This window comes from Crocodylus porosus, unplaced genomic scaffold (assembly GCF_001723895.1).
Source record: "Crocodylus porosus isolate Cpor-Errol unplaced genomic scaffold, CroPor_comp1, whole genome shotgun sequence".
Lineage (NCBI taxonomy): Eukaryota > Metazoa > Chordata > Crocodylia > Crocodylidae > Crocodylus > Crocodylus porosus.
In genome coordinates this window covers 218,811,774-218,828,100 of record NW_017728886.1, presented here as the reverse complement: position 1 = coordinate 218,828,100, position 16,327 = coordinate 218,811,774, and the positions used below count along the sequence as shown (strand labels likewise).

Here is a 16,327-nt window from a genome sequence, read left to right as displayed (position 1 = left end):
CACTACCCATCAATGCGAGCTGTGGCTGGAGCTACTACTTTCATGCAGCTCAGGATCCCAGGGGTGCAAGTGCAGCTGCTACCTCTTATCCTGCTGCTGAATTCAGCAAGGGGCTGGAAGATAGGAAGAAGCCTTTTCCAAGCTGCATTTCTGATCCTCTGTCAATAGGAGGCCAGTTTGTCAAGCTTGTCCCTGAAATGAACCACAATTAAATTAAATGAGCTGCAATTAACTTAGAAGCATGCAGCAATATCCCAGAAAAACTTAACAAATTTTATCCAGCATACTTCACTTGAGGCAAGACAATAGGTGTAAATGCCTGTAGGATCCCAGGACAAGACGCTTTTCTCCTGGGAAAAATGCAACATCTGTTTATAGCTTATAGGTCAGACAGACAACAAAAGGTAAATGGAGTCAGATTGTGCTAATGAACCACAAGCACACTGCTGGTTTGTTATTTATTAACACTAATAAATGAGCTCATAATACTGATCAGGAGGTTTACACATCTCACAAAAAAACTCCATGTGACAAGTACCATGATACATATTGTAGAAACAGCCATGGCTGTGGCTGTAACAGTAAATAATGTTTCATTAACTGATTATTAATATATCAGAAAGCAATCACACAAGTCATTAATAAAAGTTTACAAACATTAAAAAGTGCATAACATTTTAAACCAACAAAAGAAGGTAATGTCACTTTCTGTTAATTAAAAAACCCCCACTTTTTATTCTGTGATTGATGCTTATGCGACTGCCACAGTATTAGTCATTCTTCTCACATACCTCATTCACAAGGAGGTAGGACTACCTCAATTCAAACCACTAGTGTAATTTCTAGTCTTTATAGAGGAGACAGGCTGGCATAGCTACAGCAGAATGAGCTATTCCATAATCAACTTAACAGTATGGACACTTCGTTCTGGAATAAAAGTGAATTTATTCCAGAACAGAGTGTCCACATAGGGAAGTTATTTTAGAATAGCTAAAATCATACCAGAATGGTTATGTTGGTCATTTTCCCCACAAGTTAACAAAAGACGTGTGTTTAACAGCAGGAACCACGGATTCACTAGCACCATGGGGGTTGTAGTTATTCTTAAAATCATTTTTTGTTGTTTTTGTGTTTTTTTTAACCACATAGGCTAAGTTTTGCTCTTGAAACTACAGTGATAACAAACTAATTGGATTGACTTAAGAAAAAGAGCCTGGAGAAAGATTAATAAATTGGAGACAAATTATGAGATAGGAAAGACCAAAATGTAAAGATTCAGTTCTAATTTCTGATATGCAGCTAACTACAGGCAAGTGGCAAAACTGTACCAGACACAAAACACACCAAACTATTTCACATTAATGAATCACTCTGAAGGCTCATCTAGTAATTAAATGGAGTGTTGATGAGTCGTTAGTTTTAGGCATGATCAGTTTAGCAGTTGACATTGAAATCTATCACGTGCGCACCACCACGTTATGCAAAAACCAGCCCTTTCAAACAAGTGGTAGAAAAATTCACAGTAACAGAAATATTCTTCATAAGCATTTTGAAGGGGCAGTGTAGAGCATCTAAATTGTACAATACAAAAACATTGTAAATAACAGCTGTAAAACACAGATGCAGAGTTCTAAAAACAGTGCTTTCTTTACAGTTCTTTTAGTGGGTGAACACTTTGGCCAGAAAATTTAAAACTCTGAGGATCACGCAAACCTTCGCCACAGAACACAATTGAATCCCCAATGTTTCAAAGGCCTTTTGCTACAAGAATGATCTAGTTTGTTCTACTTTCTACAAGCTGTGCCATGAAGTGGTTGTTCTGAAGAGATCCATCCAACTATGTCCTGGGATCAACAACGGAGTTTCAGCCATTGCTAATGACAGAGGTAGAGAGAATTCTGTCTGCTGCCATAGCCTGCCCCCTCATTTTTAGCATTACAGTGAGCAGGCTCCAGCAGCGAAACGCATCCATTTTCTTTTCCATCTGCTTGCTTGTGGAAACAAATTTGTTTCTCGGAGTCTGGAAAAACATCCAGCAGCTGCTCCTGTCAGTCAAAGTTGGATGTCAGCTTTCTTGTTTGGCTGCTTCCCCCTGGGCCTCTCCAGTTTGTTCATTTGGATTTCTTTGTGCATCTCCTTCACCTTCTGCAAGAACCAAACGAGAGGGATGACTGTTCCCTTCCATAAAGGCATTTCTCTCTCAGAATATGTTTTGTCCCTCTCGTCCCCTCCCCCTGCACATGGTCCCTACTAGAAAAGTGTTAAAAAACAAAATCAGAACTGATTTTTTTTTTTAAATTCTGTTACATGGAAAACTGTATAAAAACACATATTCAAAAAAGGCAATTGTGTCTGAACTGTTATCTATCATTTCTGGCAACACTTAAGATTACTAGCAGTAAAAACAAACAAACTATAAAGAGTCTTTCTGCAGATATCTAGATATTAGGCCTGTGCAAATAGAGAAGTGTTCAATTTGGATTCGGCTGATTTGGAGGACAGTGATTTGATTCAGTGACTGGAATCACTATCCCCATTTGATTTGGCCAAATAAGAATTGGACATTCAGCTGCAGGCTCTCCTGTAGCTCCTCCAGCTGTGCCTGCCTCTCCCCAGGTGGGGGGAGCCACAGGAAAAGCCCCCATGGCTGCTCTGCCTGGCCCCATGCCCCACTCGACCCCAGCCTCCCAGCACTTAAAAAAATAAATGAATAAAAAGCCTCACTGTCCCCAGCTATAGCAGTGGCTATCAGGGCCTCTGGGGGCTTGTGGCAGAGCCCCCTGTGCAGCGCAGGGCTGTGAGGGGCAGTGGGGATACCCCCCCCCACCTGAAACCCATGTGGCAGCTGTCCCATGGTGCAGGTGCAGCGCAACTCAGCAGGGCACTGTGCACTGTCTGGGAGCTGGGACCACTGGGACTTTGTGCTGCTGGGCTCTGGCTGACAGGTGGAGCTGCCCTAGTTCACAGACAACGCATGGAGCCCTGCTGAGCCATGCTACACTCGCATGATGTAATAGCTGCTGCACGGGTGCCAACAGGTGGGGGGTGATCCCTGCTGCCCCCCACTGCCCTGTGCTGTGCGGGGTGGCTCTGCCCCCAGAGGCCCTCATAGCCACTACTACATCCAGTGAGTGCAGGGCTTTTTTTTTTTTTTTTTTTTAAAGTGCTGGGAGGCTAGGGCCAGGCAGGGGATGGGGCTGGGCAGGGCCGACATGGGGGCTTTCCCCATGGCTCCCCCCACTGGGGCTGATGCAGGCACAGCTGGAGGAGCTACATGAGAGCCTGCAGCTGCCCAGCTGTGCCTGCCTCTCGCTGGCCGATCTGAACCTCCGAATATCTCTGACTCTTTTCTGAGTCAATGTGGAGGCTTTGTATTCATTTTGGACCATTTAATAGGTCTCCTGATTCGATTCAGATTTGGAGATTCGGCTGCTGAATTGGGCCAAATCTCCTCCAAATTGAATCAGCAACTGAAGCTTCACACAGCCCTACTAGATATCATAAGTGTATTAATTTGACAATATAAGAAAACACTTGAATGTACTGAATATGAATACAGTTCAGTCAAGGGAGAAGCTGTTACAGCAGAAGACAAAAAATAGTAGTAATATAGTTCTTTCTCCATGTACTACACCCTACATCAGTTCAATTTTCTCACTGTAAGCTACAAGAATGTGTCTTTAAATGTGTCTTTAGTCATAAATGAAATTCCATTTGCTACCTTGAAAAAGGTTAAGAGGAGACTTGACAAAGCCTCAAAGTACCTATGTGGGAAGAAAGTATCTGACAGCATACTTCAAAAGCTCTTGTCCCCTAGATTCAGACTTAGTAAGAGTGAATAGTTCAAAGTTTATGTTTATTTACAAAATGAAAATAAGGCAGTTTTTAAACTAGGAGGTTAATTAACTATTGAAGCTGTCCGCAAAGGGATGGGGTGAATTCTTCATGACTTGAACTTAGTGAAGATTGGAAGTGTGAAGATAATTTATGCTATAATTCACTCTAATGGAATCCCTAGGTGAAAGTTCCTATGGAGGCTTATGAAGAGGGTCAGACGAGATGCTTATAGGGGTCTTCCTGACCCAAAAATGTAGATCTGAAGAAGGGCATGATGTACATGAAAGACTCTCTAACATCTTTCCCAACAGTTGGTTCAATAAAAAGTACCATACTTGGTCAGACCAGTCTAGCTCAGTATCTTGTATCTGACAGTGGTAAGTGGGAGATGTTTCAGAGCAGGGGTTCTCAACCCCCTTTGGCTCTTTGTCATCCAGCCTGAAGTGCTTCCCATTGACGTGAAAAATTTGGCAGCAGGAGAGAGGTGGCAAGGCTCCCCCACCACCAAAATTCCAGACCCATGGAGAGCCTGGGCCCTGTGTGCTGGATTGAGAGTGTGATCCCAGTATGCAGGGGCAGTGCTGGGACCCAGAATATAATCCTGGCATGAAGGGCTGGCAGGGGCCGGTGCCAGGGCTGTAGGGCCAAATCCCGGCATGCAAGGGTCGGAGGGGGTGTTGCCAGCTTCACATGCCAGGATTGGGCTCGGGGGCTTTGACCGACTCTACCCCACTCACCTGGCTTGTAGGGCCGAAAAAGGTCAAGCACCACCTTTTTAGAAGTTTAATATAATCCATTCCCTTCCACGCCCTCCCTGACATTAATCATCATTGGTTTAAGAAATGTCAGAGGATATACCCCGGAATGTTCTATTTAATAGCTATCAACCAACCTGTCTTCCATGAATTTTAGGGCTGCATGAAGCTTTAGGTACTGATTTGATTTGGAGGAGATTTGGCCCAATTTGGTAGCCAAATCCAAATTGAATCAGGAGACCAATAAAAAAGTCCGAATTGATTTAAAGCTCTCTGAATCAATTCAGAAAAGATTCAGAGAGATTTGGCAGTCCCCGCTCACCGCTGCAGGGAGCTGGATCCAGACTCTGTGCCAGTAAGTAGGGGATGGTGGGGGGCCGTTGGGGGGCCATCGGGACATCTGGGGGCTCACGACAGCTGGTGAGTGTGGGGCTTTTTTTTATTTTTTTGCTCTTTTTTTTTAAAAGAGCCAGCATGCTAGGCAGCCACTGACAGATCTGTAAGAGCATGAGAGTGTGAGGGGGATAGGGCCTGTCCGATTTGGAGATTTGGCCAATTCAGTGGTGGCCGAATCTATGAATAAGATTCGGCCAAATAGATTCAGGACAGTGATTTGAATCACTGAACAGAATCACTGTCCCCTGAACTGGCCAAATCTGAAGTGAATATTAGCTGCATTAACTAATGAATTTGTCTAATATGCTTTTTTTGAATCTGCTTATACTATTCACAGATGGCATAACCAGGTTTGCAATCTGCCAAATCAATCCTGCTACTCCTAAAAATCTAAACATTGGTTTGTAGCCCACTCTACTACTGGAATCTAGGCTTTCAGTAGGATTAAGTGTGTATGTATTGCCATCAAAATGTATATCCAAATTATTTTCCTTTTTCAAATTACATACTATGCATCTATAACTATCATCATGCATGGCGATACACATGTGCAGTGTAAGGTATGGTCTCATAAAAAATAAGTTCTAAAAATTGTAACAATCATGACCTGCCCAAGAACCAGCAAGGGTAGCTGAAACATGCATGCTTTTGCAGACAATAATGCTTATTCTATTCATAACAGACTGACTTGTAAAAAGTTGATCCTGATTGATTGGTCAATTGGGGAGCCCCTGAGAGTCAATCTTAGTCTGGGGGGCTACTCCCCCAGACCGATATCAACTGTCAGAGGCTCTGCAGTCTAAAACAGTGGGATGCACATGGGGAGTGTCTGGGATGCAGTTTGGGAGCGGCAGGACACACGTGGCTGGGCTGAACTGCACCCCCTGGCTCCGGGACTGGGCCAGGTGAGTGGGACGATCCTTCTCTGCACCCCCTGCCACTGGTTGAGTGGGGCCCCAGTTGGGCCAGGAAGGGTCGGAGCCTGGGCAGCTTGTCTAGGCATGCAGGAGGCTCCTACTGCTGCACACACCCCAGTGGAGGCATGGGAGCCACGTGCCCCCTGATATGTGCCCGGGTCTTTGCACCCCAAGCCCTGAGTGACCTGCTGCATAGGGGGAGAAAGGGTGGGTAGACACACAGTAGATCCTGGACTGGACTTTTTCTTCAAAAAGTGATCTTCACCTAAAGAGGTTGGAGACCACTACGCTACAGGCTTCTTGATCAATCAACTGGTATGCAGGCCTCCTATTTAATGGCCAAGCCTCGGCTAACTGTGCCCACTGAACTCTATCTGTTCTACAAAGGTTCCTGTGATTCTTATCTTTGCTACAGAAGCATACTATTTCTTTAAGGATTCTTTTCAACTCATCTTTAAAAAGAAGCAGTCCTGTCTAATTTCCATTAAACTAGTTTACTTGGTTTAACTATTACTTTTGCTCTCCTTTAAGATCTTTTATTGGTTATTGGTTAAGATACAGTATATGGCCAACATTCAAAAACAGAGGTCCAGGCCTCCCAAAATAATTAGTTTGGCTAAAAAAATCCTTTAACATAATTTTTTCCCTCCTGGTTTCTGAAGCATCAGAATACATGTAGATAATGGTCTCAAACTTTCTTTCCCACAACTAGGATGGCTACAAATCTTAAAAAAAAAATAAAGCTAACAATCTTGCATACTGTGCTTATTCTAGTAGATAGGGTTTTAAAACAGAGATAAAATATTGAAAGACTTAGAAAAACTGGAGGTAGATCAGACATCTCTGCTAATGATTTCTGTTCAAATTCCATCTTACTGTCCTATCCAATTACTCTTGGCCTTTCGGGGTCTATCAACTCCCAGAGGCCACACCACTGACTTAATCCTCTCAAAACATACCACATAAGCTTGAATGCCTATGTTTTCTTCTGTTTACTTTTACTGATCTATGCTTCAGCTATGACCACCTTTTTCCTAATCTTATGCTCTGCATGTCAGTCAGTCTCATTTCAAAGTCACCTCCTGTCCTTATACTTTTTCACCTTGCTGTATTATTTCATTGTAATAGTCTGTACGGTAGTCTAGACAGAAAATGGTTTGAATCTATTCTAAAGGAAAACACTCAGCTCACTGAACTACTAATTTCTCTATGGAAGTATACATTTAAAGTCTTTCATTTCTATAAAATGATTTATTTTATTTCCCCCCACTTTTTGGTAGTACACATACTGGAAAGGTTATTCCTGTTCCTTACAAACAGGTGTCTGCATCATAAAGTTTCCAAAATGACAGACAGAAAATCATTTGTACCATGCTGTGTAGTGCCAAGTATTGGACTGGCATGAAGAGAGTGAATTATTATCTTACCCTGGCAAAACTTTGAGGGAGCAGTGGTTCATAACAAGTTGTTCTGACACTGAGTATCAAATTTAGGATCTGTTATTAGGGAAGATGTTCGCCTTAGCTGCTATCAATCTGACGCTTTTCAACAGGACTTAAATTTGCAAAATAAGGAAAAACTGAAACCAAAACAACACAAAAAGGCATTCTGCAACAGGAATATCTATATTTAAACATGCCGTTTTAGAGGATATGGAAGACACTTTTCATATAGCCGGTGACCTAACACGTTTTTTATGAACTGCTCTTAGAATCATTTGAGCAGCAAGAGAGAAGTCTGAAACAAATGAAATATAATCCTGAATTGTGTTACAAATTTAGGTTCATAATTGTTTAACCATTCCTTGGATTTCAGATTAAGGATCCCTCTCATCACAACAGCTGCAGCATTCTAATAAATATAGGAACACAAACTATTGGTACTACATCAAATTCCCTTTCATGAGCACAAGATATAGATCCAGCTACTAATTTCTTTCTCTGCATTTGCCATTTACCTACAAGACAATATGCAGTATGTTTCCAATCAAAATAATTTAAGTTTCATTCTAACTGAATTTTGTGATAGGTAAATTTAAAGATAGAAGCAGGATATGTTGAATACTGATGCTATACCTTTTGACTGCATCTCAAATATAGTCTAGGAACTCAGGTCTTCATCTTTTAAAATATCGGTATACAAATATTTTACTGTATATGATGCAAGAGTCCTGTCCCATTAAAAAAACACCCAAACTTTTAACCTTCCTGAAAAGGGATGTCCCAGGAGGCTCTATGTGGCTAGTTCACCATAGACAGACCTACGTAGTCTCCAGGTTGGTCTGGTGCATGAAGATAAACAAATCTAGTCACCCAAATCCAGAAATTCTCTCCCCTGATCTGTTCAGAGATGAGCTCTCAAACCCTGCTTTCCCTCTCCACCAGGAGCGTGTGTATGTATGCATGAGTATGCATGATAGTTGCTTGCCACTTGCCTGGTTTTTCATGCTCTACTTCTTACATTAAGGGTCACTAAACTTGTTGGGAGCTTGTTGTAATAAAACACTGGAGCAACTAGTAAACATTAAGAACTAGATGTATGGCCATGGCAATTCAAATCAAGAAAGAAGAGCATCAACATTTACTACAAGTCAACATGAAATGACTATTCATATTAATAACAATCACATTACCATCACTTTGTCTGACTTTATGCAAACCATAATTATTAAACCTCAGGCATGCCTGTGCTCCATTAAAGGGTTTTATTTTTGCAATGACATTGTGAATCAACTATTTTTTTCCTTCAGCCATGGAGAACACATCTGATTTTCCCCAAGGGACCTTTCTTACATGGATTTTTCCATTCCCCATTGCTCTAAACAATACACTCAAGGAATCAGAAGGGCTGAAGTATGGAAGTAGAAAACCTTCAAATGTAATGAGTTAATGCAGATACAGAAACCCACATCAGCAATACTAGATGAAGTATCTGAATTTATGCATTTACTTTAGAGTTTGGGAGTTTTTGGGACGGAGGACAGGAAGAATGTGTGCAAGCAAGCTCTGTTCTCTGTTTACCAAGTTACTGGCTTTTTAACTTTCCTTTCTAAAACCAACAAGCAGAATAAAAGAAAAGCACTTACCTGTTTTGTTTATATCAAGCTCTGCTAACTTTAGAGCTAGTTCACTGGAGTTCCCTCCTGTGGAGGACACAAGGATATCATGTAGTGCATTTCTTCTACCTGTTCTTCCTGAAGCGATAAAATCTGCATATGTAGATTCCACATCAGTCATTGCTAAAAAATATCCACATAGCAGTACCTAAAGTAGGAAAAGAAGACAAATATTTAGAACACCAAAATGACAAAGACTTCTCTTCATGAAGATAAAGCATTTCAAGCTTGCTGTCTAGGGACAGAAGTTACACATAAATCAGTTTAAGTGATCAGAAACTGGTTTAAGCCTGTAACAGAACAGACGTTCAGTGCACATAAGCCAATTTCAAAATGGCTGAAACTGGTTTAAAGATAAACCTGGTTGAATGTAGTATCACACTTAACTGATTTTTGTCAAACCGATTTATGGAACTTCTGTCCCAGACCCCTTCCTGGTTCAAGTTAAATCAATGTCCCCTAGCATCCCAGCATTTTGCAGCCATGGGCTGGACTGGGCTGTGCTGTCTGCTCCAGAGAGCAGGGCTGGCTCTGCCCTTCTGCTCCCTAGCTGGAGCAGTGAGGGCTGGCTCACTGGCCTCACTGGCTCCCCAGGCAACCCCCTGTTGGGGTCTGGCGCCAGGGAGGGGGTTACATTTCCTTTCCCCCGAGTATGACGGTACCCTGCCCTGCTTACTTAGTTGTGGCTATGACTGTGGACTTCCAGAGGCACTTGGAAGCAGGAAAAGGAAGTGATGAGCAACCCTACAGAGTCCTACTGCTCTGAGTCTGGTCTGCAAATTCCAGAGACCACAGGGGCAACAGGAAGAAGCAGCAAACACACGGCCCATGCTGGCTGTCCATCAGAGAGCCACGCTCTAGCACCCCCAGGCTTCTGGCTTGAGCCACTGCAGGCATATAGCTGTATTTCCCAAATCAAAAGTGACCATCTGTTCATTTGCTTATTGGTGCAATCTTTGCAGCTTAGACTAACCTGCAAAGACTGAATCAATTCAGCCTCGGGCTGTTTGACCATCTATACTTGGCCTTTATCTACAACCCCTTGCCTACAGCCACATTGCTAGGTTTAAAAAACAAAACAAACAAAAAATGGCTTTGAAAAATTCCAGAAGAGTCCAGTTTGCTGCTACAGGAAAAGGGAGCACCAGGATCCAAATAAAAGGGAAGAAATGTGCCATCAAAAAGCACGTGGAGAGCTAGTTTCTGCCCTTTATCACTAGTTCTACACACAAGCAGTCATCCAGGAAGAAGTGGTTTCCTGAAGGTCAAAATTCTCAGTGGGTCAGTTATGCTGATAGTTCCACAAAAGTCAGCTACAGAAGCTGCACAGGCCTCTCAGAAGGATCACTTACAACAGCAGCAAAAAGAATTATCCCCTTCTTTTTTGTTAATAATGCCTTAAAGATAAAACACTTCCCCTAGGCAGGGTCAACCATTCTTGTCCAGTTTGTCCAAACTCTCCTTACACTCCTCCAGTGATGCAATTTCCACATTGTCCTAAGATAATCGAGCCCAGAGCTTAACCATGCTTAGAATTAGAACATTTTCCCTAAAATTTATATGCGTCTTGCAACTGAAGCCCAACTCTTGCCCATTTAAACTACAACATAGAGAAGCTTGTGTCTCTATTACTGATGAAAATAAGTGGGGGTTTTGCTTCCTTTGTGCACTGGCATGGATTCTCTTCATTTACTTGTTCTACCCCAACAGCTGAATCATACACGAAACTCAGACTGAACCACGCTAAAAGAGAGTTTCAAAGGCTTTGAGAAAGATATGTGGAAGATGTGGAATAGTATCAACTTTGTAACCAGAGGCATTTCACATGATTGCCTTCTCCCTACAAGTCTTTGATGAACAGATGCTACGTGTAAACAGTGCAGAAAATGGCACTGGTAGAAGGGTGATATCACATATGCCGTTTCTAAACCAATCCATACCTACCAATCCACCCAGTAGTCATATTTAGATATCGGCATTTCTGGAATAACTACAGCAAAGTTTCCAAGTATTATTTAAAAATGTTTACATATCACTGTTAACTTAATTCATCTGTGCACTATGAAATACACCCTTAAAGTCAACAACATTTTTTATGCAATGGATTTAGAGTATTCAAGAGACATTCAACCCTTTTTCTTTTAACAAACTGTCTTTATTTACTCTTAAACAAGCCATTATCTTCACAAATCTTGGCAATTCCTGTCTGATCCTATTTCTTCAGCTCCCTCACTGTCAGCACAGCCGGGGTCAGTCAGTCAAGTCAGCCTTGCACCCTTACTGAAGCATAAGGATGAGTTGTTTGAGAGGCCAGGGGAAAGGGATTATGTACAGTACTTTATAAAGGCTAAATATAGCTGTATCAAATATCATTGCAAGAGTCACTTCTCTGAAGAGAAGTTTGGGGCTACGAAGCTTCTGAGAATGAAGTAGTGACATGCGCCAAATGCTGAATGGCTTACATGCTAATTTTATTCCTATAAAAGACAGCCAAGAAACCTGCTTGGGAGAAAAACAGAACGGAAAGAGGTCAATGATGACTGAAAGCTTGTCGATGTATGCAGAATTGTCTTGTGCTTTTCAGTTACTGAAAGCTTTCATAGGCGCCACAATAATCCACAGCACAGAGTATTTATTGCTTCCTGCAGAATGTTCTCTCTTCATAACAGTGTGGAAGTGACACAGTTGAAGCATTTACTCTTCTGTATAGCCTCCAACTGCAAATATTTAATTAAACAAACAAAAAAAATCAATTCAAGGCAAATAAAGTGGAAGTGGGAGCAGAGAAGAGGCAGCTAACATTATCCTCATGGGCCACAATAGAAAGTAAAAGAAAACTTCCGAATTATCTGTCCTGTCTTCCAGAGAGGCAAATATGACATGACCTCTTAGTCATCTTTCTGACATCTATTCCCTCATTTTATGAAACATACTTGTATAATGTGCATTCAGTCCCTTTGTTTAAGGCTGGCTTCGAGAACACTACATGTAAAGCCACGGAGTAATTCAAAGTTGCAACTGCAAGGAGCTTGAATTTTGATGCCAACAAATCAGTCTGAAGTCTACCCAGTATAACCCCCTTCCAGGATGCTGCCTTAAATTCAGTGCAACAGTGCTCTAAATAAGGAATTATCTTTCCATTCATGGAAAACTACACAAGTTGCTGATTGGAGCGGGTTTGCTAGCAACTTGATGAGGAGCAAGGGGGTAGGGGGAAAAAAATCTCCCAACACTACAGCAAATTATAGCCACTCCTCATGTTTCTTTTATTGTTATGAAGGATGGGAAGCAGTGTAGCATTAATGTGGAAAATAATGGCAGTTTCTAGGACCCCTTCCCTTTTCCTGTCCTCTTTTCTACCCTTTGTATTCTAACCACTGCTTCCTATTTAGCAGCTCAGCTTCCTGCAGTTGCTTATGAAGGCCTCTGCTTATGAAAGTTATGCTGTACCTCTCCAACAAATCTACTCTGCCTTCTGCCTAATTTCCAGAGTTAACAGGATTAATAAATAATGGGATCTCTATAAAGAGTTCTCCATAAAACAGGTTAGATTATTCTCCTCTGTCAAGAGAAGAGATTGGTGGAGACCAGATTTGTAGTGCTGCCATTACAAAGCAAGCCTCCAAATACCAGGCTTCTGATGCAAAGTGTTCACTGGCAGAATCCAAGAAACTCCACCAGTTGTCTTTTAGCAGGCCCTCATCTACCATGATTATTGGAAGACAATGAAGAAGGGGTGGTCTGCTCCAGTCCGAATTCCTGCCCTGCTCTTCTGAATTAGTTGTCAAATGACACCTGTACATGCAGTCTTGCTTTATGTAACTGGCACATATCCCTACCCTCACTGTGTCCAAGTTATACCTGTCCTTGGATTAGCCTTGCCTATTGTGTCCATATTAACATAATAATGAGAAAATAGTTATTCAGAGGGGCGTAGTTTCTTGAGCCATTACTTTATAAGTTATTGTAGTTGTTGGCATCCAGTAACCCTGATATATCAAGCCTTTTGCATTGCCCAATCCAGATTAGGCCATGATCCAAGTCTGGCAGCTGTCATCCCAGCCTCCCGAGTCAACTCAAGAGGGTTTTTTTTTTTTTAAGTAATTCTCATTCTTGGAAGCCTGGTTTGTTAAACTTAAATTTTGAAAACAGAGTAGTTTATTTGTGTTCCCAGAATTCATTCCCTCAACAGCAAGATATTACTCTTCCAGGTTTAGTGCTCCCATGACCAAGATCTCCAAAGGGCTGCAGGCTGTAGAAGAGTGGACTGCTTAGGATTCATGCAGAAATGCACAGAACTTTCTGAAGCATTTTTCTCGTTGTTCTGGAGTATTTTACGCAGACCATGAATCCATGAAGCCCTCAGATTATATTTATTTCTCAGATGCTCCAGAACAACATGGAAAATATTTTGAAACTTTTAATGCTGTGGGCATCCTTCCCCTACCATCATGGAGAAAAGCACTTTTCCTCTGCTGCCGTGGGAAAGGCAGTGGTGGCAGCTGGGTCCTGGCATCTGCCTACCTGCATCCTATCTGCACCCTCAAAAAGTCTAACTGGTGCTCTAATAAGCTGCCACAAGAGGTACTGCAGGGCAGCTACAGCCATGGTTATTTTTGCTCCCCTTTCCCAACAAAAGTGGCACCCAGGGCTCCTGCCCTGGTCATTCTACCTCAGTTATGCTACTAGCTGTGATAATGTATCCAGTAGCAGAACATGTTCTTTTGGTAAATTTGATATTTTTTATTAGACCAACTGAATAGCTGGAAAAATTGGTCTCTGCAAGCTTTTGGTGTTTCTTCCCCCAGCAGCATGAAGTAAGCATACATGAAAGCCTGAATTTTGTGTAAACCATGCTTTTGTTTTCTGATTTTTCACCAGATCAACAGGGTCCTGCCCACTGATTTGTACTGAGGCTGGCTGGACTGGCATATGTTCTGACATTCTGGGACTAATCAGATAGTTTATCAGAAATCATATTAGATAGCTGCAGAGAAGCAAGTATCATGCGATACTGAATTTCCATAAACATACACATTTTAAATCTTTAATTTAATAAGTATGAATATTATTACAGAAAGAGTAATAACGATAATCACTAAGTTTGAATGAACTCTAGTTTCTAAGAAAAAAAATTCCAAATACAAGCAGGGTGGATAAAAATCAATGGTTTAAAAGTAAAAAATAATAATAAAATAGATTTTTTATTGAAATCATTTTTTTTATTTGATTGTATTTTTTGGTTGTCTAAGATGCTTTTAAAAATTATATAAAGATAGTTTTAATTTAACATATGTTAAAGCTTGAAGATATCATTATGGAGTAGGGATTATAACTTCTAATTATATACATTTGAGACAATATATACATGTAATCATTTTAGAAGTTTTATGAATAGGCCACAATAGACTACGGGCTATATTAGGGGCCCAATCATATGGGGTTCCCAGAGGCTCCTCTATAGATTAGTAAAGATTAAAGAAAACCCCTCTACCTGATGGGATTCAGTGCTCTGTCTAGAAGAGCCCATTAAACATCTCTGTGATATTTAGTTTCAGTTCTCAAACTGTGGATTTGTGTCTCCAGAGATCATAGGCAGACAAGGTTCTTTGGGTAAATGTGGTATCTTTTAGTAGACCAACTAAATGTTAGAAAAATTGTTCTTTGCAAGCTTTCAGGCATAAACGCCCTTCTTCAGGCATAGGGAGAATTTGTTGTCTCCAGAGATAACATCCTTGTTAACAGCAGTACATGGAGATGAGAGATAAAAGACCTGATTACCCACCATCCCTGTTGTCTCTGCAAGTTTGTGTACACAGTTAAGCCCTTGCCTTTCTCTAGAAGTGCAAAAGTTTCAAGAAGTTCAAGAAATAAAGGATATTAAACAACAAGAATGCACTTTTTGTAGAAAACAATGATTAAATGGAGGCTTCCCTGACCAGCAATTTAAATCACGTTTTACACTGATTTGATTTAAATCAAATCCATACTAAATAGAGAGTAAAATTTTTGAAAATCTAGTCTTATAGGAAACTATTTTAATCAATTTCTTTTGTGCCTCTTCAATACACTAAATTACAAAATGTTAGGTTAAAAATTCCTGCTTTGAAACTATATTAGATTTGTATCCTTTCTTCCATTCTTCTTTCTTCATAATATAATCAAATTGCACTTCAAGCTATAACAACGGCAGATTACAGCTATTTGTATCGCTTAGAAGTTAGTGAAATAAAACTGGATTATCACTTTAACAGTACCATAACATAGACAATATTGAAATCTGTCACTTACCATGGAACTGGACCTTCACAGCTACAAACATCATTCTAACACTACCAGCAAAATAAAGGTCATTAAGTTAGCGCTGCTGAATAAGCATAGTGGACTCCAACTTAAGAGGAAGTGATATACATATATGGTTGTCCAGATTTTCTAACGACTTCCACACATGAAAAGGGTCTATTCTTATTTTTGTCAAGTTTGGTTATTTAATGTCACTTGAAGCAGTGACAAAATTCTCCCTTTATTTTACTGGAAGAGTTCTTTAACCAGTGAGTTTAGGGCTACCCTCAAATATAGGTTTCCCTCCATTTATATGGGTTCTGTATGTGTGAATTCACTCTTATGCAATGGGTCTTTTATACCAAAAATTTGCCATATGGGGGGTAAATTCACTCTTATGCGATATATGTGGCAGTCAGATGCTTTGTGCAGTGAACTGTGGGAATGATGTGCACCAAAATATAGTTTCCTGTGTGGGATCTGTGCTCTTCGCTTGTTTTCTGCGACATGTTTCTGTAGTTGCCATCTCCAGTATGGTAACATTCACCACCACCCCACGCTTGTGTGTACTGTCTGCTGTTGGTGAGTACCAAAATTGTCTGGTAAAAGTGGTAGAAATGGGTCTGGAGGTCAGTACAGTTGAGGTCTTGGAACGCATCCCTATTTGTTACATTTTAAAGTGGATTCCCTTTATGCAAATTCAAGTTATGTGCCATTTTCAAAGAAACGCATGTACAGCATAAAGTGAGGGAAACCTGTAATCTGAAGTGAGAGAAAATACATGAAAATACATGCTCCATACTAAGACCTATTGAAATTGCTGCTCATAGACAACACAGGTTAGTAGTTCACATGGCTCTGGAATTCAGTCTATTCAAGGAACTGGTAAATCTACTGAGGTTTTTAATTGGTCTTTAACTCACATCTGTAGTTTCTTACAGCTTGCCTTCCCTTCAGAAGGGAAAGAAGGAACACTAAGATGGAGACAGAAAAGCCCATGACAAGCAGTTCACTCTGGTATGTAG

General features: G+C 41.0%; 1 protein-coding gene across 2 annotated transcripts in view; it reads right to left on the bottom strand.

Moving 5' to 3' along the window:
* Positions 1 to 439: 439 nt before the first annotated feature.
* Positions 440 to 16,327, bottom strand: part of PKIA (protein kinase (cAMP-dependent, catalytic) inhibitor alpha) — a 66,670-nt gene continuing 50,782 nt past the window's right edge. For both annotated transcript variants that reach the window (XM_019549543.1, XM_019549534.1), the window contains exons 2-3: positions 8,991 to 9,168; positions 440 to 2,145 (exon numbers count right to left, since the gene is read on the bottom strand). In XM_019549543.1, coding sequence (XP_019405088.1) covers positions 2,066 to 2,145; positions 8,991 to 9,141 — 231 coding nt within the window. In that variant the 5' untranslated portion in view covers positions 9,142 to 9,168 and the 3' untranslated portion in view covers positions 440 to 2,065. The remainder of the gene's footprint in view (positions 2,146 to 8,990; positions 9,169 to 16,327) is intronic.